The 27,242-nt window shown below is 39.7% G+C and overlaps 1 protein-coding gene across 1 annotated transcript in view; it reads right to left on the bottom strand.

Annotated features, from left to right (window-relative positions):
- LOC121874600 (tetratricopeptide repeat protein 21B-like) overlaps positions 1–27,242 on the bottom strand; it is a gene marked incomplete in the record, with an annotated part of 547,778 nt that overhangs the window by 309,803 nt on the left and 210,733 nt on the right. Inside the window, 2 exon segments of the mRNA XM_042378823.1 lie at positions 18,628–18,748; positions 19,816–19,925. Coding sequence (XP_042234757.1) covers positions 18,628–18,748; positions 19,816–19,925 — 231 coding nt within the window.

The raw sequence follows: 27,242 nt of genomic DNA, 5'->3' as shown, positions 1-27,242 counted from the left end.
GGGGGGAGGCAAGGTGGGGTACTTTGATTGACAGATAGTGTCGTGAAGATTATTATTTTTTTATTAACTGAAGATATTTGTTTTAGCTCATAAAATTCATACAAATTACCCGGTCAGAATATAATTTACATTGCTGGAATTCTTATAATTTGGTGATCATTTTGAATATAAACATCATATATTTTGCATTAAACATACAAATTTTAGATAAAATTTTTTCTCTAGGTAACTATGTTATCTTTTGTGCAAAATATATGACATTTATATTCAAAATATTCCTGGTCTTACAAGGAATCCAGCAATGTCAATTGTATTATCCTAACTTTAGTTTGAGGTATTATTTATTAAAATTTAGTGGTTTTCCCCAAAAATTTCTCAGAGAGGAAGAGCCGGCAGTGTAGTGTGAGAGGGGGTGGGGAGTGAGTCCATTATTTGAATGGACATTAACTTGGCGACTGTATTTCTCTATTTCTCTTAAGTATTAATTGTGTGCATGTACCATCATAAAATTAAGATGTTATTTTTACTACAACATAGGTATGTGCCTTCAAAAAGTGGAGTTTGGGGGTCGGGCCGGTTTCTATTGGAATTAATCCCATATGTTCTGTTGTTCACTTAACGCGGATTTCACTTAACACGGGACCCTCTGGGTTCTATTGACCGCGTTAAGTGGGGTACAACTGTACTTGAAATGGATTTACCGATTTATTTGTTTATTTATTTATTTATAATATACTGTAACATATTAAACACACTGCAAGTATTTTCTTTAATTTATATGCTTGCTTCACACGAGACGATCGGTGGTGGGAGTGTTACCTCGTCTCGGTGGTGGGACTGTGTTCCCACTGTTTACCTTACTTTTTTTTTAGTAAGTTCTTTTTTGTTATATTTTTTACTAAAAGTGTTATTTTATGTGAATAAAAATGTTACAATGGACTTAAAACTATAAAAAATCATCTGAGCATGCTTGAAAACATACATATCGACACCAACATCACCCAGATTGACCAACTTCATCAATTTCTATAAGAAAAATCAACTTTTGAAGGTCAATATGGCGGTCATCTTGAAAAATGGTCGCCATCTTGGATTTTTAAATGGCCAATCAGGCAGACTTGACTAGTAACCATTAGAGAATTACCATGCCAAATTTGATGCTTGTACCACCATTTTCATGATTCTCTTGAAAAATTGCATTTAGTTGCCCCACAACCCCCCCACACCACATACACATCCTCAAAACACTACCACAACCTCCCACACCACTTACACATCCTCAACACTACATAATACCCCACCACTCACATCCTCACAACACTACCACAATCCCCCACACCACTCACACATCCTCACAACACTACCACAACCTCACGCACCACTCACACATCCTCCAACACTACCACAATCCCCCACCCACTCACACATCCTCACAACACTACTCACAACCTCATTGCACTACACTCACATCCTCACAACATACCACAATCCCCACACCACCATCCTCACAAATACTACCATCTCCCACACCACTCACACATCCTCACAACACTACCACAATCCCCCACCACCACCACATCCTCCAACACTACTACAACTCATTACCACTCTCTCACATCCTCACAACACTACCACAACTCACTCACACATCCTACAACACTACCACAATCCCCCACACAACCTCACACATCCTCACAACACTACCATAATAAAATTTATTTCTAGTGTGGTCGACTTCCTCACAAAAGACAGGCTATAAATAGCCATCTTATCTCAACCTCCTTCCTCCATCCTCTGTTCTCAGAGAGGTCTTGCAACAACTTTGTTTATATTTTCATTGTTTGTCTAATTTATCATGTTGTATCAAGTAATATTAAAAAGTTTTAGGCAGCTACCAAACAGGGAAATACTACTTGGAAGATATTGAAGCATATGTACAGTATTCTAATGGTAGACCCTACTTCCATATGGCATCACGAAAATGTAACGAGTCTTAGGTTGCTGATTTATCTTTCTGCCTCATTTACACAATGCAGAGTTTCAATTGTTTTTCTTCCTTTGACAACACAACATACATACAATATAATGTTTCTCTCACTTTGATCTTTTTCCATTTATTTATGGTTGATATTTTAAAATAATGCTAATTCACTTCAAGTATTGGCATCAAATTTTACCGGCTGGTGTACACTAGTGACTCCCTTAAGCATCAATTATTTAACTGGAACTAATGTTGGTGTGAGTAAAATATTTCTATTTTACTTGAAATAGATTTGCCAATTTATTTGTTTATTTATTTATTTATAATATACTGTAATACATTAAACACACTGCAAGTATTTTCTTTTAATTTATATACCATTATACCTGGTAGGTGAAGTTGACCAGAAATTCATGGTGATCATTAAGGACCAAACTCGAATCCATGACGTGACTTCTGTTCATCATTCTCATCCTAAATTTACCACTGTCGGTAGTTTCAAGAATTAACTCAGTCATTTACTGAATATTCTTTGTAAAAAATAAATTTTAAATTACTGTAATTATTTATAGGAGATAAGTATTATGATCAGTAAATATACAAATATGCATTACTGATCAACACAAGGATCGGCTTAAAAATAGCCACAGGCGGTCACAGACATCATACTGGCAAAAGGGGTGATGATAGCAACTGTGTTTATTAGCGAAGATGTTTTTAATGTAGGTAGTAGACAGGTTTATAATACATTTTTATTATTTTAATATACCGGTAATCTTCATTTTAATCCAGCTTCCCAAACGTAAGTATCAGAATAAAATAATTAGTGGTAGGACCTTGTCAGTGGTTTACCATGTTTCCATCACCACTCTTGACAGCTAAACCGCAATATTTAAGAGGTAAGAATTTTATCTCTGGTGCTTAAGACGACCCCCTAACTTTGGGCTGATTTTTTTTTGTTCAAATTCCGTCTTGTAGGCCGAGATATACGGTACTACAGTATTGTACACTAATGTAGGGTACTACATTTTTTATATCTTGAGCAAAATATATGACGCTTATATTTAAATTAATCTCTTTCTTGCAAGGATTTCAGCAATGCAAATTATATTATCCTAACTTTAGTCTGAGATATTATATAAAATAAACATAAAGAAATCACCAATCTTTTGTCTGGGAATACAAGGAGGGAGGTAGCCAGCCGAGAGTGGGAACAGGGGGTGGGGGGGAGGTGAGGTGACAGAATGTCTGGTGTTTGTTTATTTATTTGAGATAAGATTTGACAGTTGGCGCTGAAGGCCTGCGTGTTTATTTATCATTACTTAAGAGTGACTAAGCTCTTCTCATAATTTGCCACCCAAACGACCTGGGTGAATATAACTTACATTGCTGGGATTCTTGTAAGATAGTGATTTATTTGAATACCTGTATAAACAATCTATATTTGCAATAGACATAACAATTTTAGTACAGAAATCATTTAGTACATGTACAATACAGGTTTGCACTCAGGTCCATTGTTAACCGAGGGACCACTGTAAACTTTTTATTTCGTAAGTAAGGAAATCAAATTAAAAGTAATGTACTGTACACTACAATAGACAAAAAACAGAAACAGTAACATAGGCATTTCTTATATCTATGAAAACATATTATGGATATATAGTTTCTGTACTGTATCATTATACGCCTGGCAGCACAATCTAAAAGAATACGCGATGCATACGTGACGCAAACGTGACTGTGCCCGCTCTAGGGCCATTTCGGTTCGCTACGTCCCATTATTTGAATGGTTTTTTTTTCAATTTCAATTACAATTGTTTATTCCTTGATAGAGGAAGCGGGATCCTAGTGCTGTCACTTGGTACCCCTGTACCATAACACCAGCAGCAACTGGCCAGTGTCACATGTACAGGTATATAAAGTACAGTACAGTACAGTCATCCCTTGGTTATCGCGCCTAATTGGGACCCTGCCGAGTGTGTGATAACGAAAAACGCGATAACGAAAGTACAGAACATATAGGATTTATTCTAATTGGTTCCAGGCACCCAATACCCAACCCCAAGTTTCCCATTTTATGACCATTTAGACCCACTAAATATATATATGTTATGGTAAATATCATAAACACACATAGGCATGGCTAGGTTTGTTACAAAGTGATGAAATGGGTACACTTAATACTGTAGTCCACAAAACATGTAGCTATGCTTTTTATTTGGTCCCCCGTCATACGAGTCTGTTTTCTCTCACATCAGGACGCCTGAGTCCTCCGTTTTCTCTCTTAATTTTAGAGTGCACCAGAGACTTCGTTATTCCTTAGTAATGACACAGAATTTGAAATTGCAACCCCAATTGCAACTGGGGTTGCAATTGTTGAGGCAACTTGACATGTCTGATTACAGCAAATGTGTTATTGTCAATTTGTAGGTGAAAGATTTTATCCTCAATAGATGTAGGTTAACATTACACCTAGAGGCAAATGCTTAAAAAAAGCCTAAGGAAGGAAGCATATTCCTTTAACACATAATATCTGACCAGTATGGGGAGGATCATCGTGTCTCTGTCAGGGGGTCGTGGAGTGGTGGTCCAGCAGGCGTCACGGAAGTGATTTTTTGGGGCACAGACGTATATGTAATCGGACGTTGTTCGGACGGATGTTAACCGGCGCATGACTGTACTCTGTTTGCCTTATTTTGAACATTAACACACTGTTTTCTAGGCCGTAGGTCCGGGCTTACAAGTTCAGTACCCCTGAGTTTCTTTCACAAGTCGACCTTTCTAGGTTGATGTTGTTAAGGCTGTATACATTGACAGTATTTGTTCTTCCAATATTAAGTACGCTGCACTTGCTGGTGTTGAATTTCATTTGCCATTTCTCTGACCACTCCTGCAGTTTATTTAAATCCTCCTGTAGTGCATTTGTATCCTGCCCTGAATTAATCTGCCGCCCTATTTTGGTGTCATCCGCAAACTTGCTTATGTCACTGCTGATCCCAGTATCTAGATTGTTTATATAGATTATGAACAAGAGTGGGCCCAGTACTGACCCCTGGGGAACCCCACTGGTTACACAGCCCCACTCAGATTTAACACCATCTACGCTGACCCTCTGTGTTCTATCGGTGAGCTACGATTTTATCAAATTTATAACTTTCCCCTCGATACCATGAGCCTTAACTTGTCTCAGAAGCCTCTGATGTGGTACTCTGTCAAACGCTTTGCAAAAGTCTAAGTAAATAACATAGAAATTTTCATCATTACCTACTACCTCCTGTCTATACCCTCTATAATTGTTAAAGTATATAAGAAAAAAATAATTAATAAGGTATGAAAAACAATTGTAAAGAAATAAAAAGAAATATAGAGCAGGAAATAGAGTGATTACAGAATAAATAGAAAATAGAGTTAAGAAAGAAACAGTATGTCTGTGGGAAAAAGTACATTTCTCCTCATTTTCTCATGTAATATCAGGTCACCCATTGTATATAAACTGCTCTCATTTGCTGTGATGGTGGGTTGAGGGATTAATGGTCTCATATTACTGACCTGATGCATTGTCAGGTCACCCATTGTCAGGGCGAGGAGTTAGAGGGTCCCATGACCTGAAGATGTCTTGAAAAAACGAAAGTAATATACAGTACACCATCCCTCGTTAATTTGGATTTCAGCATAATTCATATTTTTTAATTCACAATGAATCTAAAATAATTGTGCGGTTCTGAAAAGTTGATTATTTTTGTTATCGCTGCTGGCGTCAGCTACAGTGGTGGCGTGTGTTGCCATTAAATCTTTCGACCTGTGACCTCGCCAGATGTAGAAGTGTTTACAGACAAGTCCTGGTTCTGCTGAGTGACTGTCTTCGGCGGGTGGCGGTGCTGCCACCATGAGGGAGATCACCCTCTCTAATGATGCTGTGAAGACCAGCCATCTGCTCACACTGGTGAACACCGACTCACAATCCTATCCGAGAATTTGTGCAGAGACAATTTACTCAGTACAGTAGTACCCCGATTTACGCAGTCAATTGAACCCACAGGGTACCGCGGAAAGTGAAAACCGCGTAAAGTGAACAACAGAACATATGGGTTTAATTCCAATAGAGACTGGCCCGACCCCCAAACTCCACTTTTTCCGACACAATACCTATGTTGTAGCAAAAATAACATCTAAACTTTATGATGGTATGCTCACACAATAAATATTTAAAAGAAATACAGTCGCCAGGTTAATGTCCATTCAAATAATGGACTCAAATCCCCCCCCCCCCTCATCCCAGCTCACTGGCCCCTACCTCTCTGAGAAATGATTGGGTGAAACACTAGATTTTAACGTTTAGTAATAAATAATACCTCAGACTAAAGTTAGGATAATATAATTGACATTTCTGGATTCCTTGCAGGTCAGGGAATATTTTGAATGTAAACTTCATATATTTTGCACAAAAGATAAAAGTAAACTTCATATATTTTGCACAAAAGATAAAATATTTACTTTGTGTAAACCAAATTATTACTTTAGATCTAAAATTTGTATGTCTAATGCAAAATCCATGATGTTTATATTCAAAATGATCATCATATTGTAAGAATTCCAGCAATGTAAATTATATTCTGGCCAGGTAATTTGTATGAATTTTATGAGCTAAAACTTATATCTTTAGTAAATAAACAAAGAAATATTCTTCAAGGACACTATCTGTCAATCAAAATACTCCGCCCTAGCTGGGTCGGTCCCTCCCTCCCTACCAGAGAAGCGATTGGGAGAAAATAGTATATTTACGTTTTTAGTAATAAATAATAACTCAGACTAAAGTTAGGATAATATAATTGACATTTCTGGATTCCTTGCAGGTCAGGGAATATTTTGAATGTAAACTTCATATATTCTGCACAAAGGATAAAATATTTGCTTTGTGTAAACCAAATTATTACATTAGATCTAATATTTGTACGTCTAATGCAAAATCCATGATGTTTACATTCAAAATGATCATCATATTGTAAGAATTCCAGCAATGTAAATAATATTCTGGCCGGGTAATTTGTATGAATTTTATGAGCTAAATAAAAAAAATATATATATACTTCACCGCGTATATGAGTAGATGCACCGCGGAAAGTGAAAGTCTGGTTCTGGCAAGGTACCGCGTACATGAGAAATCGCGGAAAGTGTAACCGTGGAAAGCGGGGTAATACTGTACTGTTGCCTCTTGGAACACCATACTCATCTGCATTGACCAGCACTTGCAAGTACAGCCTAAGTGATGACATACCCCTCAGTACTGAAATATTGTTGACTAATTACGCCTACTCATTTCTGCCTTATCTGGAGTAATAAGACAATACAGAATGAAGCGTAAGCATAGCTAAGATTATTGGAGTTATGAGCTTTGTGTTATGTCACTATGTCTAATAAATTGTAAATAAGATAAAATTGTGAGACTAACTAATTACGTATCAGATGGATCACCATGTAATATTGATGAACGCCTTCTACTCTGCAGGTTTTGACCACATCAATAAATATTGAATGCGTCAAAAGGAGGGTTTCAATCATTTCCTTCGACTTGCCCATTACCTGAACGTCCTTAACCAAGGCGTTTACAATTATTATTGGAAATACAGTAATACCCCGCTTTACGCGGTTCTCGTTTATGCATTTCCACATTTACGCGGTATCTTGCCAGAACCGGAATTCCCAATTTACGAGGTGTATCTACTCATATACGTGGATAGTGGCTGGTGGCCCTGCCGCGCCGCACTTTTTGGATTCAAACCTCCCGCCATCCCGCCATGTTGGGCAAGCTGTGCGAGTAGGTTGCGCAGTGGATGCCTCTGTTGCGTTATCGCTGACATCATATGACGTATCAGACTGTGATTGGGCCACGCATCCTTACCTCCCTCCGCCGCTAGCTGTGATTGGTTTAATATAAAATGACGTGCCCTGACACGGGAGGGATGAAGCTGCTTGACCTAGCCGCGTCAGTTACACCCCTCCCGGCCACACTGTGTTTACCGGTATCTATTGTTCCATAAGAATGGCTGTCACCGGACCACCACCACAACAGAAAAACCTTGCATTACCTGGACCCTGCCGCCCTAAGCCAAAGAATATACGACGTGCCCTAAGCTACGATGTGAAGTACAAGATTATCCAAGAGTTGGAGAAAGAAACAAGAACAAGTTGATTTGGAGTGCCAGCATGGCGTGAACGAATCTACGATCCGGACGATAAAGAAGAATGCAGCCAAGACAAAAGAACACATGAACATCACAAAGTCTGCAGGTGCTTCAATGATCAAGTATTGCCAGAACAAGGTGTTTCTCAAGACGGAGAATTTACTTGTGAGCTACTTGATTCGTCAGGCAAGACGGAACATGGCGGTCGACTTGAGGTCAGTTCAGGAGTACGCAGGTGAACTGTACGCAGCAGTGTCATGTAAGATGGGAATTGCAGAGCCCAAACCCTTCAATGCTTCCTCTGGGTGGCTGCACAGGTTTAAGAAGAGGAACAAGATCACCAACATTAACATTGGTGGTGAAGAAGCGAGTGCTGACCGTGTTGCGGCTAGGAATTTTCCTCCGTTCTTACGTGAGATTATGGAGGAAGGGCAGTACACCGACGACCAGGTGTTCAACATGGACGAATCTGGTCTGTTTTGGAAAAAGCTACCTTCCAAGACCTTCGTTGTCCAGTCTGCCAGCAAGTGTCAGGGCCGGAAGTTGCAGAAGGAGCGCATCACCGTCCTCTTTACCACCAATGCCTCCGGTTCCTATAAACTCAAGTTATCGGTGATCCACACAGCCCGCAAGCCACACGCCTACAAGAACATGGACATGACCAAGCTAAATGTCCACTGGCTGACTGCACGTAAGGCGTGGATGCTCTCTGCTCTGTCCCTCTCCTGGTTTGATGACTGTTTCGTTCCCGAAGTGAAGAAATTCTGTGAGCAACAGAATGTTCCATTCAAGATTTTGTTGCTGCTTGACAACGCACCAGGACACTCGCCCCTACTGTTGGATCGTCACCTCAACGTGAAAGTGGTCTTCCTTCCTCCCAACACTACGTCATTAATCCAGCCCATGAACCAGGAGTTGATATGCAATGTTAAGGCTGCATTCTCTGCAAAGAAGTTTAAGCTCCTGAATGACTGTACCAACAGCAAGGATGAGTTGCGTAACCTGGGTGACACAGATAGCAAGAGTGACGAGGACGAGGAACAACAGTTGGCAGAGCAAGAAGTTCTCGTCAAACACTTTTGGAGGAAATTTAACGTCAAGAAAGCTGTGGACTTCTTGGTGGAGGTATGGAATCAGCTGTCTGTAACAACGGTTCGTCACGCATGGAGACATGTGTTGCAAGATATCCCAGGTGGGAGTAAGAGTCAACCTGTGACTGGTGAGGTTTAGACAGTTGCAGTAGCAGTGGGCCTTGCCAGAGAAGCTGCGCAGAGTGCTACAGCTGCAGGCTTCTCCAAGACCACCAACGAAGACATCCTGGAGGTGATCATGGATCCTGAGGTAACTGCCGACGAGATGTTAGAAGACGATCACGTCAGTGAAGAGGCAGGTGGTGCGTCAACCCCAGAAGAACACAAGTTAACGCATGGTAATGCTAGGGGTGCCATTGAGTGTGCAGATAAACTGAAGCTCCTCCTTTCCGATGACCCTAACGGTAACCGGTATGAAGTCTTCACTACCCAGCTGTTGCAGACTATGGAGCCGTACATCAAGGTGTATCACGGCAACATCAACACTAGCCGTCAACAAAGCATTACCGAGTTCTTCGCCCACAACACACCACAGCCAGCCCAAGCCAGTGATAGTGACATAGACAGAGACAGTGATGGTGACTTTGAGGGATTTGTCAGGGAGGCCCTGATAAGTGTGGATGACAGTGATGGTGACTCACCTGAGGGCCAGTAGCCTGCCCTCTGCTTCGGAACCAGCCTCCATTCCCGTACGCCGACCCATCTCTTCTACTAACCTAAGTGTTAAACCTAACCTTGATTTTTCCTAACATAACCTAACCTTATGTAAGTGTTAAACCTTGATTTTTCCTAACATAACCTAACCTTAGGTAAGTGTTAAACCTTGATTTTTTAAAACATAACCTAACCTTATGTAAGTGTTAAACCTTGATTTTTCTTTTACCTTATTGATACTTCTCTTCTATATTATGTGTGTGTGCATACCATCATAAACTTAAGATGTTATTTTTACTAAAACGTACATATTGTGTCGGGAAAAAGTGGAGTTTGGGGGTCGGCACAGTCTATTTCAATTAATCCCATATGTTCTGTTGTTCCATTTACGTGTTTCCCGTTTTACGCAGGCCTCCGCGGGTTCAATTGACCCCGTAAAGCGGGGTATTACTGTATTATGAAATAAGTTAAGATGAGAGAATAATAGGAATAAAATATGAATTATATTTTGTATTAAGATACAAAACTATGTTTGGATGTGTAGGGGAGGGGTGGCGGAGGAGGAGGGACAACTCACCACCTCTGACCCAGCAGTCCGTAATCCCTTTATAACGGCAGCATGCAATTTCATCATAATTCCCATATTATTTACGTTCATTTGGTGCAGGGTTAATAAAAGATAATGAAAATTAATTAATTTTCCCTCAAAATCAAGTACCGTATATACCCGTGTATAGCACGAGTTCTTAAGACCAAATTTTTTGGCAAAAAGTTGGGGGTCGACCTCTATACGGGTAATAGTTTCGTTAGGTTGAAAAATATTTACCAGTAACTACCAGTAAACAATGGAAACGACGCACCAACGCACCACCCGCTGTGAGTGTCGGTACAGTTGCCAGGGCAGATCTCTTGCGTCATCATAGCAAGCCCAAAGTAGCCAAATGCATGGTATGGTATTCACAGGAGTATGTAAAACATGAAGTATTCATTTTTAAAAGTTTATTTATAGATACATAAATTTTTGTTAATTAAATTTGAAACATCAATCTTTGTTAATTAAATTTGAAACAAAAGAAAAATACGATACCTTATTTATAAATATTTTCATTGAAATATTACATCACAAGTATATTTTACCTTAACTGTGCCTGAATGAATATATTCTCAGAAATAAATATGGAAATGTAATATTTTTGCTGAAATGACGTACGTATTACAGTGGAAAGTGGGATAAAATTGTGACGAAAACAATGACTTTCACTTTCTTTCGTCGTTCAAAAGATTTTACCGCAATCGCTTTTCGAATGGTTTTCAGTTAAAAAACTGTTGTATTACAATAATATTCTATCCTAATTGACTTGAATAAATACTACGATACCATATTTCTGAATATTTTCATTAAAATCCATCAAAATCATTTTCCTTGTCATCATCTGCAGTGCCAAACAGCTCCTCCCAGTCCTCTCCCTGAACAGCATCGTCATATGGATCAACACCATCATCAGCCATAGGATCCTCAATATCTTCATCCTCATTCACGCTCTCATTAGCCTCATAATCCCACAACAAGTCGTCTTCTGTTCCATCAAGAGCATTCGAAATCCCACATTTCTAAAAAGATTTCACCACAATTTCTGGTCTGATTGCACCCCAGGCCTCTACAATCCATTCACATAATGTTGCTAGTGATGGAGCTTGGATGTTGCCTCCCTTTGTGTATGTCTTATCGCCTTCTATCATCCAGTTGTTCCACTTCACTCTTACCGCATCTTCAAATGGTTTGTTTATGGAAACATCCAGTGGTTGGACAAGACTTGTTAATCCACCAGGAATCACAGCTGTATCAGTGTTTTCCTTCCTAATCCCAGCAGTAACACTGTCAACAAGATGTGACCGAAACATATCCCACACAAGAAGACTTTTTTCTTTGCGCAGTCCCCTTGGTCTAAAGTTCCAGACTTTTTTAAGCCATATTTGTATGCCGCCTTCATCCATCCATCCTTTCTCGTGCACATGGATGATTAAAAAAATGCTGTCTGACTTGCAACACTGTTGGTAGGGTCAGGTGGTTCTAACGGCACCTGCCAGGACCCGGTAATCAAATTTATAAGTGTCTAACCTCAATTACTGTAGTTTATCTGATGTAGGCAATATGAAGTAAAAAATACCAGTTAAAGTGAGAAATTGGAAGAGAATAAAGAAGAAAGATGTCGTTGGGCTATTTTTGGTAGGGCTGAGGGAGAGAGTACCAGCTGTTTGGTCTTTTTTGGCGGGAGAGTCACGCAAATAACCGTAGTACTGGTATTTGTTTGGTGTCTTCTGTATTTTTAAAAATGAATACTTGTTAATTAAAAGTACCGTAACATTGTATTATATACAAACTTGTCATATTTCTGGAAAATAAGAAGCAAGAAAATAAAAATATACCGGTAAACACAATTTCAACGTACGCTAAAATTAAAAGCTGCTTGAGAAGGGCCGATGCAAACACAAAGCCTCCGCGACAAGGGCTCTGCCGTATCAGCTAGACGGTACACGTGTTTTTCGAATCGTTTTCAGTTAAAAAACTGTTACATCACAAGTGAATTAGGAGAGAATATTATTGTAATACAACAGTTTTTAACTGAAACCATTCGAAAAGCGATTACGGTAACATCTTTTCAACGAAAGAAAACGAAAGTCATTGTTTTTGTCACGATTGTATCCCACTTTCCACTATAATACGTACGTCATTTCAGCAAAAATATTAATTTCCATATTCTCTGAAAAAAATAGTAGTTTTGCTGAAACGTGATGTATTTCAATGTAAATTAGGATAAACTACATGACGAAAACAGAAGACTTTACCAAACCTTTCGATGTTCAAGATATGTTACTCGTTTTTTTAATAGTTTTCGGTTAAAATACTGTTATATTAGTGATATTCTATTCATACTGTGGTTGATATAATACATTCACGGAAATGTAATATTTTTTGCTGAAATGACGTACGTATTACAGTGGAAAGTGGGATAAAATTGTGAAGAAAACAATGACTTTCGCTTTCTTTCGTTCAAAATATGTTACCGTAATCGCTTTTCAAATGGTTTAGTTAGAAAACTGTTGTATTACAATAATATTCCCTCCTAATTGACTTGAATAAATACTTGAATGGAAATATACAATATTTTTGTTGAAACTACCCGCGTTTCAGTGTAAAGTGTCGTAATAATAAATGGTAAACAAGTTCATAGGACGTAGTGTTTTTCTGAAAGTTTTGTTGTTCCTTTACCCTCAAAAACTTGGGTCGACCTATAAACGAGGAATATCATAAATTAACGATTTCTTGGTCAAAAAATCGGGGTCGACCTATATACGAAGGGGGTTATAGACGAGTATATATGGTACTCAATCAACAAAAAAATAAATAAAATAAAACAAATAAATAATACAGTGAACCCTCACTTTACGCGGTTAATTCAACCCACAGCGGCCCGCGTAAAGTGAACAACATAACATATGGGATTAATTGAAATAGAGACCGGGCCGACCCCCAAACTCCACTTTTTCCCGACACAATACCTACGTTTTACTAAAAATAACATCTTAACTTTATGATGGTATTCACCCACACATAATATAGAAGGGAACAGTCAATAAACTGAAGGTTAGGTTAGAAAGAAACAAGGTTGGGGTTAACACTTACGTTAGTAGAAGAGATGGGTCGGCGTACGGGAATGGAGGCTGGTTCCGAGGCAGAGGGCAGGCTACTGGCCCTCAGGTGAGTCACCATCACTGTCATCCACACTTGTCAGAGCCTCCCTGACAAATCCCTCAAAGTCATCATCACTGTCTCTACCTCTGTCACTATCACTGGCTTGGGCTGGCTATGGTGGGTTGCGGGCGAAGAACTCTGTTATGCTTTGCTGACGGCTGGTGTTTATGTTGTCGTGATAAGCCTTGATGTAGGGCTCCATAGTCTGCAACAGCTGGGTAGTGAAGATTTCATACCTGTTTGCGTCAGGGTCATCGGAAAGGAGAAGCTTGGCTTTCTCGATACACTTGATGGCACCCCTAACATTGCTATGGGATAAGCGGCGTTCTTCTTGGGATGACGCACCACCTGCCTCTTCACTGACGTCATCATCATCTACCATCTCGTCGGTAGTCACATCAGGATCCCTAATCACCTCCAGGATGTCGTCGTTGGTGGTCTCGGAGAAGCCTGCAGCTGTAACACTCTGCGCAGCTTCTCTGGCAAGGTCCACTGCTACTGCAACAGTCTGAACCTCACCAGTCACAGATTGACTCTGCCTGCGGCCGGAATGCCTTGCAACACATGTCTCCATGCGTGACGAACAGTTGCTACAGACAGCTGATCCCATGCCTCCACCAAGAAGTCCACAGTTTTCTTGATGTTGAATATTCTCCATAATTGTTTTAAAAGTACTTCTTGCTCTGCCAACTGTTGATCCTTGTCGTCTTTGCTCTTGCTATCGGTGTTGGTGTCACTCAGGTTACGCAACTCTTCCCTGGTGTTGGTGTAGTCGTTCAGGAGCTTGAATTTTTTAGTAGAGAATGCCTCTTTTACATTACAGATTAACTCTTGGTCCATAGGCTGTAATATAGACGTAGTGTTGGGAGGAAGGAAGAGCACTTTTACGTTGGGGTGACGATCAAACCAGGAGAGGGACAGTGTAGAGAACATCCACGCCTTACGTGCGGTCAGCCAGTGGACATTTAGCTTGGTCATGTCCATGCTCTTGTAGGCTTGAGGCTTGCGTGCTGTGTGGATCACCGATAACTTGAGCTTACAGGTACCGGAGGCATTGGTGGTAAAGAGGACGGTGATGAGCTCCTTCTGCAACTTCCGGCCCCGACACTTGCTGGCATTCTTCACAATGAAGGTCTTGGAAGGTAGCTTTTTCCAAAAAAGACCAGATTCGTCCATGTTAAACACCTGGTCGTCGGTGTACTGTCCTTCCTCCATAATCTCACGTAAAAACGGAGGAAATTCCCTAGCCGCAACACGGTCAGCACTAGCTTCTTCACCACCAATGTTGATATTGGTGATCTTGTTGCTCTTCTTAAACCTCTGTAACCACCCAGAGGAAGCATTAAAGGGTTTGGGCTCCGTAATTCCCATCTTTCGTGACACTGCAGCATACAGTTCACGTGCGTACTCCTTAACTGAGCGCGTGTCCACCGCCATGTTCCGTCGCGCCTGACGCACCAAGTAGCTCACAAGCAATTTTTCCGTCGTGAGAAGCACCTGGTTGTGGAAATACTTGATCATAGAAGCACCTCTAGACTTTGTGATGTTCATGTGCTCCTTTATCTTGGCTGCATCCTTCTTAATTGTCCTGATCATAGACTTGTTAACACCATGCTGGTGTGCGAGATCAACCTGTCTTGTTCCTTTCTCCAACTCTTGTATGATCTTATACTTAATTTCGTAGCTTAAGGAACGTCGTGTCTTCTTTGGCTTAGGGCGGCTGGGTCCAGATAAGGAAAGGTTTCTCTCTGGGGGGGGTGGTCCGGCGGAAGCCATTTTACAGAACAATGGATGCACGTTTACACGGTGTGGCCTGGAGGGATGAAACTGCCGCGGCTAGGTCAAGCGTTGTCTTTCCTCCCTCCCTCCCGCGGGTAGACACGTCATATTACTTTAAACCAATCACAGCTAGCAGCGGAGGGAGGTAAGGATGCATGGCCCAATTACAGTCCGATACGTCATATGACGTCACTGATAACGCAACAAAGATACACACTGCGCAACCTACTCGCGCCGCTTACACAACATGGCGGATGGCGGGAGAGGGCAGGAGAGATGGCGGGAGGTTTGGATCCAAAAATGGTGAGGCTCGCCAGCCGCTCTCCGTGTAAAGGGGTACACGCACCGCGGAATGTGAGCATTCCGGTTTCGGCAGGGTACCGAGTAAACGTGGAAACGTGGAATGTGGGACCGAGTAAAGTGAGGGTTGACTGTACATCATTTTCCTCAGTCATGAATAATTCCTGATACATTTCCATTATCTAATGAACAGCTAGAGTGGTTATCTTGCTAATCATTAATGTAAAAAGAAAAATACTTCTAAACCATCACAAAATTATCAGTATTCAGGACAAAATACAACTCTGTCATAAACTTATCAAGTGACTAATAACATGACAGTGTTGACTACCAGAAACCCTGACCACTGGACAGGGAGAGGGAGAGGTAAAGGGAAAGGGAGAGGGGGAGGGGGAGGGGGAGAGGGGAGGTAGAGGGAGAGGGGAGGGGAGGGAGAAGGAGAGGAGAGGTAGACTGGCACCTGTAGTCAGCACCTGATAGGTCTGAGTTAACATCTGTAAGCTCAAGTCAGTTAAAGCCATTAATAACAACAGTTAGTAGAGACTAATCAAGGTTAACACCAGTGGGCGTTGTGGCACTAAGGATTTTATTCTGACTAAAACTAGATGATTTTATTTAGCAGAACCCCCCAGATGGTTGAAGTGATAACCGTGGTAACATTATGAGATGTTCTTATTACCACCATGCTATTGTACTATTCCAGATATTACTAAATGTTACATAATACTTCCTTGAGATAAATGTATAGTATATATCAGGTGCCTAAAAGAGAGCTCAGGTTCTCAACTGGCTCAGCCATGTTAATATTGTTATTATTATCCACTCTGTATCAGTGTTTTTCTGGCTAAATAAACTGTTTCAATTCAATTCAATTGAGATGAGCTGTTGCAGGCTCTTGTTTACAGTACAGAGCAGTATCAGCTGATCATTCTTGCTGTCCCTAATAATGTTGCCAGCACTCACTAACTCACAAGCACTGGATTTTTCGGTAATTCCAGTGACCCAGAGCCCTATTTTTGTCCAATTAACCTAAATATGCAAAAGATCGTTAAATTAATGCTATACTTCTACCTGAGCTACCCATAGCTTTCCATGTATGCTATAACTGTGGTTACATTTCAACAAATTGCGTAAGCGATAGCCTCGCACGGGTGAGACCCGAGTAAAATAAGCCCCCACTGATGATTAGATGCATAGTTTAGAATCAAGATGAGACATGTAGTTCAGACTCTTGGAAAACTTTCTCCTGCCCGGAAAAATTTTGGGGATGTGGGATTTTTTAGAGTTTGAGAGGCATCTCATTACCATGAAATCTCTCATCCTCAGGATACCTCTTGTCACATCCCTCCACCTGGGTCAACGCCATCTAGGGGTCGGTAACAGGACCACCTTGTCGCCTGGGTCAATGCCAACTGGTGGTCGGCAATTAACAACACTTCCTTGCCATATCACGATGTTGGAGCAAGAGTCGCCAGCCCAATAATATCACTGACACGTCTCCCTAGCCTCTACCACAACACTTTAGCTCTCCCATGAGCCACCAAAGTGACTAGGGACCTGTATCTTATCCTGAAAAGCAGTTCACTCTCATCCTCTGTCCTGGAATAGTGACTCGCCCTAAGGACCTCTACCTTCCCCAGGATCCCACGCATCAGGTGACCGCCTTAATCATCCCACGTACCAGAACATTCATTGCAGAGAGAAGTATGTAGATGGCTTAAATTTTTTCTCTGGCTTCTCTTTGCTCTTGTTACCCATATTCTAGTTTGTATTTAGTTAGGATATTTATATGTTTAGTTAGGGCACTGGTGTAGGGTTAGCGGTTAAGATTTGTCTTTATAATTAGTCATTATTGCTATTAAATATTAAAAACTCCTCCTTTGTATAAATCCACCCTTTTCCCCTGGAATCTTTCTTAAATTACCTTACTTTTGTTACGAGTTGGCCTCTACGGGTGGACCCAACATTAAATTAACTAGCTCACTTGTAACACTCTGCACTAATTGTTCCAAGTAATGGAGATATCACTGTACAAATACAGGTAATGGGGACCCCTTGTACTGAAAATCGTTTACCTGTAAATTCAGTAAGATTGAAACTGTTTAGAATGATGGGAATGTACAAGCACTGGAAACAATCATGGCTTACATGAAATGGAACAAACTTATATATGAAATCAATGTGATTCACATACAGTAATATATCTGTTAGCTGGAATTCCTCAAACCCGGAACTCCCCGATAGCTGGAATTGAAATTTTCTCGAAAGATCGTTCCCAAAGCCAGAATTTTCCGTAAATTCCAACTTTGGGAATGATTTTCCAAGGGGGACATTTTCTGAAAAAATTCCAAGAAAATGTTCCCAACACCCAGAAAATTCCACGGATGGGGATGTTTTTTCCGGGTTTGAGATGAAAATTAGGCGCATTTTCCCGGTATTCCGAGAACAAAATTCCGGAAAATTCCGGGTATGGGGGACATTTTTTTGGGTTCGATAGATGAATAATAACAAATTTGTGGAACTTCCGAGAATATTTTTTCATTACCCGGAAAATTCCAGGGATGAAGGATATTTTCTGGCTTTGAGAGAGTCGTCTCATTACTCGGATATCTCTCATAAACCGGAAGTGCTCTGCACCAATTGTTCCGGCTCATGGAGATATCACTTATGCAATATCACAGATAGAATCTTTCCCAATCTACTCAATATTAGAGATTTTCTGTCATTTCTTCTGTTTTACTTTGTACTCTGGTATTATCTGCTGGATCCTAAATTCTGGATTAATAAAGTTCAGCCTGATGTAGCTTTAATATAAAAGGAAATCCTCTTCATCCGCAACAGATCAATATACATACACTATAGACAGTATAGAGAACAACTTACTAGTGGGTCGAGTATTGGCGATATTGAGACATGCCTTCAACGTATTAATTGCTTCAAGATACTGCCCTCGTTTCTTCATGACCCGTGCACGCACCAAGTGATAAGTTGGTTGTTCTCGCACCTGCACGAAGAATATAGTTGACATTAGGAAAATAACAAATAAATAATTAAATTGGTTTCAATTTTTACTGACTATCAACCCTAAAAAGGAAATAAAATTTTGATTTACATCACCAAAGTTCAGAGGTTGGGAAAGAGTAAACAAAGATTCCCTCCAATCTCAGGTGGGAGACTCATGGGTTGACACATGGAATGGAAGATATCCCAGCTCTGCCAGTAAATTCCTCATCTTTGTCAATCAAATTCCCCTCAGAATCACTAAATTCATTATCTAAATTTTGAGTAAAGCCACCATATTCACTGTCATTGTGTATGGGAGTCATCCTCATCTCCCAAATCAGATGTAATGGCATCAACTTCTTCTTGCATGGGGTGACACTCACAGTCATGGTCCATACTATACTAATTGGCAAGAAGGATCCACAAAGATGCTCATCAAAAACAAAACAAGATACAATCAAAGACAAAAGTCGTGTCACGGTTTTGTCCGAAGATTAAATATAACTGGTGAAACATTATGAGAGCCCCCCTACCACAAGGCAGAGCACACCAAAAGTTTAGTCCTTCGGCAAATGTTTTCACCCAATTTCACGACACGACTTTTGTCTTTCATTGTACTTATATTTAAATTGAGCCCACAAAAATATAACACAACTATGAGCTGCAATCACTGTCCTCAATTCGCATTGATTTTATCAGTGTCTGCTCTTTCCACATTAATCATATTATATTCTGAGGGAAATGTACACAATGTTGTGGACCCATAAAACTGCTCCATACAGAGGAGATGTAAACACAAAATATTAGAAACTGCACAACCCCCAGTCTTTTTAAAGACTATTACACAAATATCCTATACAAATTGTTAAGATTAATTGTTACAGATAAGACACAGCAGTATTTGGACAGGAAGAAAATACAGTGCCCAGAGAATACCTGTGATATTTGGTAAGGTCACATTAGATACTACCCCTCTTATATCTGACCTAAGCCAGAGATTGAACCCATGACACAATGGCGAGAGGTATAATAAATACAATAGCTGACCTTGAACAATAAATGACTGACCTCAAAATTATAAGAAAGGCCCACTTCTAGACTTTGTTGAGCCTGTTTGTAGTTGCCTTGATATAACTGAATCTGTGCCATTAACAAGTGAGCGTCTGAGCTAGTAGAATCTGCAAAGAATGTAAAATACAGATTTGAATTAGAAACATTCTAAGGTATTTTATTATTCTTTCATTACATTAATATCTCATTTCATAAAAGTATATTTCTTGAAAAAAATAAATAAAAAACAACAACTATGAATTTGTAAAATATGAACGAATGGAACAAGGCAATGTTAAAAATGATGAAGTACATTACAAGACAATATACATTACCATACTAACAGTAAGTACTATTTAATTATTCTCATGCACAAGTCCCATAAAAAACTAATCCATCCATGTTAACTGAAGCACAGAGGATCGCATCTTCCAATTGACTGGAATTCCTTATAACAAATCACTCTGACAGTCAGATATATACTGTATGTATTCATCTTTAATCAATCCTTCATTCATCCATAATTTAACCCAATTATGAAATTATTTTCTTCCAGCCCTCCAAGAAAATTCAGTAACGTACCCTGAACAATTCATTCCATGACTTTTATTATTTATTGATCTATATATCACCTTCCTTCCTATATGCAACTGAACTGCCATTAATCAAGCAGAAAAGTCATTAATAGCTGCTTTTGTGTCTATTATGCCAAAATACATTTATAAAGACATTTATATCCACATACAGTAGAAGTCCAAAAATCCGGACTGCTTGGGGATTGGGTCGGTCCGGATTTTCAGATTTTCCGGATTCTCAGGCAGTACTTTTAAAACTAAAATTTAAGGAGGAATAAAGAAGAGATGAACATGTACATTTTGATAGTTTATTCATTAGCAAATAAAGCATGCTTCATTTATCAAAACGAGCAGTTTTAAAGAAAAATAAAGTCAGCACTAGACAAAAATGTAAACAAACTGTCTAATACCATGACGAGTCTTGAAATTCCTAAGCCATCCATCACTAAATGCGCACTCTGATTCAATGTTCATTTGCTCCTTAAAAGACTTTGCTTTGGCAATAAGCATCGGCCCAGAAATTGCCATACCTTCTGATCGTTTTAACAAAAACCATTCGTGCAACACTTTATCAAGATTTTCTAATTTGGGCCAATGTAAACTTTTTCTTTCAGCAATTTTAATGTAAGGCTCAGAAGAAGCTGTGAATTCTAGAATTTTATTCTTTTCCTTTTTTATATCATAAATTGTAGACTTTCCAATGTTGTATGTTTCCATTAGAACAGCATTGCTCACATTACATTCTAGTTTCTTAATTATTTCAAGTTTGTCACTCAATTTCAATGTGTTCTTCTTTCTCTTCACACAATGAAGTTTATCTACTTTAGTGGCCATTATTATGGGCTTGTACTCTGTACATGGAAATAGTAGGACTCAAAATTACATACGTTGTCACAGTTTGATTGCTTGTTTTAAAGTGGCGATCGTGTGGTCGTTTGTTGTCGCTGTGCAGCTGTGGCATTCACTCATGCACACATACACACAAAAGATTTATAGTGCCTCAAATTTTACATTTCAGTTCAAGCTAATTACAAAACTAACAAAATTAGCTACCTATAATTTACAATTACTTTTATTATTAGAATTATGTAAATTAATTTTTTAAAGCAGCTCCATTCATTCACATAACCCACAAAAGCCCACTAAATTTAAAAAGTTTGAGTTTTCGAAAAGTCCGGATTCTCGGGTGGTCCGGATTCCTGGCATCCGGATTTTTGGACTTTTACTGTATATTTCTCATATCTTTAATAACAAAGGAAAATAAGGACAAATGTGCAATGACTTAAATTTCAGAGATTTCATTTAACTTATTAAGGTATGAATCAATTATGGTGCTAATAGTTCACTGACAAAATTACATAATAATAAGAAGACAATAAGAGGTTATAAGATAGACAAATAATGGTATTTCTATGGAATAGAGGGGAAAAAACAAAAACAAAATGAAATTTTTTCTAAGAATCAGTTTTTGTGATATACAGTACAGTATTACCCCGCTTTACGCAGTTTCACTTAACGCGATTTCTCATATACGCGGTGCCTCGCCAGAACCGAACTTTCACTTAACGCGGTTCATCTACTCATATACGCGGTGAAGTATAATATTTTTTTTTTTTTATTTAGCTCATAAAATTCATACAAATTACCCGCCCAGAATATAATTTACATTGCTGGAATTCTTACAATATGATGATCATTTTGAATATAAACATCATAGATTTTGCATTAGACATACAAATTTTAGATATAATGTTTACTCTGAGTAAATATGTTATCTTTTGGGCAAAATATATGACATTTATATTCAAAATATTCCTGGTCTTACAAGGAATCCAGCAATGTCAATTATATTATCCTAACTTTAGTTTGAGGTATTATTTATTACTAAAAAGGTAAATATTCTGGTTTTCCCACACATTTGGTAGGGAGGGTTGGTGGGGGATGGGGGGGAGGGAGGGACCGACCGACCATCTGGCATGGTGTGAAGAATTTTTTTTTTTATTAACTGAAGATATTTGTTTTAGCTCATAAAATTCATACAAATTACCCGGCCAGAATATAATTTACATTGCTGGAATTCTTACAATTTGATGATCATCTTGAATATAAACATCATAGATTTTGCATTAGACATACAAATTTTAGATATAATGTTTACTCTGAGTAAATATGTTATCTTTTGTGCAAAATATATGACATTTATATTCAAAATATTCCAGGTCTTACAAGGAATCCAGCAATGTCAATTATATAATCCTAACTTTAATCTGAGGTATTATTTAATACTAAATGTTAAAATCTAGTTTTTCACCCAACATTTCTCTTGTAGGGAGGGTTGGTGGGTGGGGTTGGGACGGACCGACCATCTGGCGTGGTTGGAGGAGAGGGGGAGGCAAGGTGGGGTACTTTGATTGACAGATAGTGTCGTGAAGAATATTTTTTTTTTATTAACTGAAGATATTTGTTTTAGCTCATAAAATTCATACAAATTACCCCGCCAGAATATAATTTACATTGCTGGAATTCTTACAATTTGATGATCATCTTGAATATAAACATCATAGATTTTGCATTAGACATACAAATTTTAGATATAATGTTTACTCTGAGTAAATATGTTATCTTTTGTGCAAAATATATGACATTATATTCAAAATGTTCCTGGTCTTACAAGGAATCCAGCAATGTCAATTATATTATCCTAACTTTAGTCTGAGGTATTATTTGTTACTAAAAGTTAAAATTAGTTTTTTCACCCAACATTTCTCTGGTAGGGAGGGAAGGTGGGGGGTGGGGGGGGAGGGTTGGGACTGACCGACCATTTGGCGCGGTTGGAAGAGGGGGGGGAGGCAAGTTGGGGTACTTTGATTGACAGATAATGTCGTGAAGAATATATATTTTTTTTTTATTAACTGAAGATATTTGTTTTAGCTCATAAAATTCATACAAATTACCCGGCCAGAATATAATTTTCATTGCTGGAATTCTTACAATTTGATGATCATTTTGAATATAAACAACATATATTTTGCATTAGACATACAAATTTTAGATATAATGTTTACTCTGAGTAAATATGATATCTTTTGTGCAAAATATATGACATTTGTATTCAAAATATTCCTGGTCTTACAAGGAATCCAGCAATGTCAATTATATTATCCTAACTTTAGTTTGAGGTATTATTTATTACTATACCTGGTTTTTCCCCCAAAATTTCTCAGAGAGGGAAGAGCCAGGAGTGTAGTGTGAGAAGAGGGGGAGGGAGTTGAGTCCATTATTTGAATGGACATTAACTTGTCGACTGTATTTCTCTATTTCTCTTAAGTATTAATTGTGTGCATGTACCATCATAAAATTAAGATGTTATTTTTACTAGAACATAGGTATTGTGTTGGAAAAAGTGGAGTTTGGGGGTCAGCTGGTCTCTATTTCATTTAATCCCATATGTTATGTTATTCATTTTACGCGTTTCTCACTTTCCGTGGTACCCTGTGGGTTACATTAACCGCGTAAAGTGAGGGGTGTATATATATATATATATATATATATATATATATATATATATATATATATATATATATATATATATATATATATATATATATATATATATATATATATATATATATATATATATATATATATATATATATATATATATATACCCCGCTTGCGCTTTCGCCACTTGGCGTTTTTACGCGCGGTGCCTTGCCAAAGCTGAACTTTCACTTGGAGTTTTTCCTGGCTACGCGGTAGAGTGTCAGCTCGGATGCTATTTTTGGGTGACCACGCGCCGCGCCACCCACCCCGCCCGCCTGCCTGCCTGCCTCTCCCTCCTCCCCTCCCCTCCGCTTAGAGTACTTGTGTAGTAAATTCTGCCAGTGTGTCTTTGTTGCGTTATCACTGGCGTCATATAGCGTCTCGGACTGTGATTATTATGCAGCCCTACCCCCTCTACTGCTAGCTGTAGTGGCTTAAGTATTATGGCGTGACTACCCGGGGAGGAGGGAGGGAGGAGGCGGCGCTTGACCTGCTTGGCAGTTTCATCCTCAAGGCCGCGCTGGGTGTAGCATCCATTGTTCCGTAAAATGGCTTCGCGGTTCACCACCCCAGAGAAAACCTTTCATACCTGGACAGCGGCACTAAACCAAAAGAACCTTTGACGTTCATTAAACTCTGAGCTGAAGTACCAGTGGTGTAAGATTTGGAGAAAAGAAGAAGCGCCAAAGTTGATCTCGGCGGCGCCAGCATGGCGTCAGCGAATCTCGATTAGTACAATAAAGAAAGGATGCAGCCAAGATAAAGGAGCACATGAAGTCACAAAGTCTGCAGGTGCTTCCTCTATCCAGGTATTGCCAGAACAGGGTGCTGGCAAAGTGAAGCTGCTGGTGAGTTATTTGGTGCGTCAGGCCTTGACGCCAACATGGTGACCGGACAGCTCAGTGCAGAATGCATGGCAGGCTACTCTTGCCCAGCAGTGACACGTAAACTAGAAGTGCAGAGCCGACCCTTCAATGCTTCCATGGTTGGCTGCTAAGTTTAGAAGGAGGAACAAAGTCACCAACATCAGCATTGTTGGTGAAGCGGAAACTGACGTGCGGCTGACTGAAGATTTTCCTCCGTTTTCACGTGGTGGAGAAGGACAGTACAGTGGCGACAGGTGTTTAACATGGACGAATCTGGTCTTTTCTGGAAAAGTTACCTTCAAGACGCCGTTGTCCAGTCTGCGAGCAAGGTAAGGGGCGAGGAAGATGCAGAAGAGCGCATCACCCGTCCTGTTTACCGCAATGCCTCGGTACCTGTGAAGCCAAGTTATCGGTGATTCACAAAGCCCGCAAACCGCCGCCTACAAGAATATGGACATGAACAAGCAATGTCCACTTTCTAGTTGGCACCGCTGCGTAAAGTGGATGTCCTCTTCTCTGTCCCTCTTCTGGTTTGACAACTTTTTGTTCCTGGCGTGCAGAAATTCCTGCGAGCAACAGAATGTTCCTTTTCAATATTTTGTTGCTCCTTGACAACGCACCTGGACACTACAGCCCCTACTTATGGATAAATCACTAGCGTAAAAAGTATTCCTTCCTCCCAACTTTTCGTCATCAATCCAGCCCATGGACCAGGAGTTAATCTGCAATGTTAAAGCTGCATACTGCTAGGCAAGAATTCAGCTCCTGAGCGACTCTACCAACACCAAGGATGAGTTAAATGGCTTCGGGTGACACCGACAGCCGAGAGTAAAAGCGGCGAGGACAAGGAACAGAAGGCGCGGCGACTCAAACTTCTCGTCAAACAATTTTGGAAGAAGTTTAACGTCAAACAAGCTGTAGACTTCTTGGTGGAGCATGGGATCTGCTGTCTATTACTTTCACGATTAAATCACGCATGGAACATGTGTTGCATGTATACCAGGTGAGAGGAGGAGTGAACCTGTGATGACTGGTCAGGTTCAGACTGTTGCAGTAACAGTGGACCTTGCCAGAAGAAGCTCGCCAGACTGTTGCAACTGAAGGCTTCTCCAGGGCCTGGCAAACATCATGGGAGGTGATCAGAGATCCTGAAGTAGCTGCCGGCGAGATGTTGGAAGAAAAGAACGCCAGTGAAGAAGGAGGAGAAAGTCGTCATTCTCCGAAGAACCTAGTTTAAGTCATAGTGATATTAAGTGTGTCATAAGTTAACAAGAAAAATTAAGTCCTGTTTCGCGACACTGACGATGAGCGCTGGCGTCTTCCATACCGACTGGTGCAGGCTATGGAGCCGTACATCCGCGGTGTATCATGAAAACATCAAAGCCAGCAGTCAGCAAAGCATAACCGAGTTCTTAAGCCGCAACCTACAGCCAGCCCAAGCCAGTGATAGTGATGAGTGAAGTTGATTTTGAGAGTTGTCAGGAAGCCATAACAACTGTAAGTGACAGTGATATTGATTCACCTAGTAATGATGATTACACAATAATAGTGATTCACCTCAGGGGCAATAATCTGCCCTCTGCCTCGGAACCAACCTCCATCACGTATGCCGTACATCTCTTCTACTACGTGAGTGTTCCTTAAAAATTTTTCGTTTTTTAACCTATTCTTTATTTTTCCTATATTAACCTTTATCTTCCTAACCTAACCTCTTCTATATTACTTGTTTTTCATGCCACCATAAAGTTAAGATAAATTTTACTACCAACATAGTTATTTGTATGGGTAAAAAGTGGAGTTTGGGGGTCGGGCTGGGTTCTATTGGAATTAATCCCATATGTTCTGTTATTCCTTAGCGGTTTTCCTTAGCAGCGGGACCCTCTGGGTTCAATTGACTGGCGTTAAGTGGGGTACAACATATCCTTGATTTACCCGCTGTAACTTTCATATGGCGTTTTTCGCATATACAGAATTGTACTTAAGCTGAACTTTCATAGCGGCATTTTTTCATCATATCACGGTGAGTGTCGGCTCGAGCTGTTACGGTCGCACCACCCCCACCCGCCACCTGCCTGACTGCCTGTTTTTAGCTCATAAATTCGCCTGATACCCAGCCAGAATATAATTTACATGGCTGGAATTCTTATAATTTGTTGATCATTTTGAATATAACAACATATATTTTGCATTAAACATACAATTTTTAGATAAAAATTGTTCTCTGAAATAATTATGTGTTATCTTTGTCCAAATATATGACATTTATATTCGAAATATTCTGGTCTTACAAGGAATCCAGCAATGTCAATTATATTATCTAACTTTAGTTTGAGGGTATTATTTATTAAAATTTAGTGGTTATCACATCTCCTTGGGACGGTTGGTGGGGGGTGGGAGTGGGGGAGGAGGACCCGACCGACCTGACCATCCTGTTACCCCGTGAAGAATTGTATTTTTTTAT

This window comes from Homarus americanus, unplaced genomic scaffold (assembly GCF_018991925.1).
Source record: "Homarus americanus isolate GMGI-L3 unplaced genomic scaffold, GMGI_Hamer_2.0 scaffold34360, whole genome shotgun sequence".
In the NCBI taxonomy this organism is placed as follows: Eukaryota; Metazoa; Arthropoda; class Malacostraca; order Decapoda; family Nephropidae; genus Homarus; species Homarus americanus.
The sequence above is the reverse complement of the archived record's forward strand: the minus strand, read 5'-3'. Positions and strand labels throughout refer to the sequence as shown.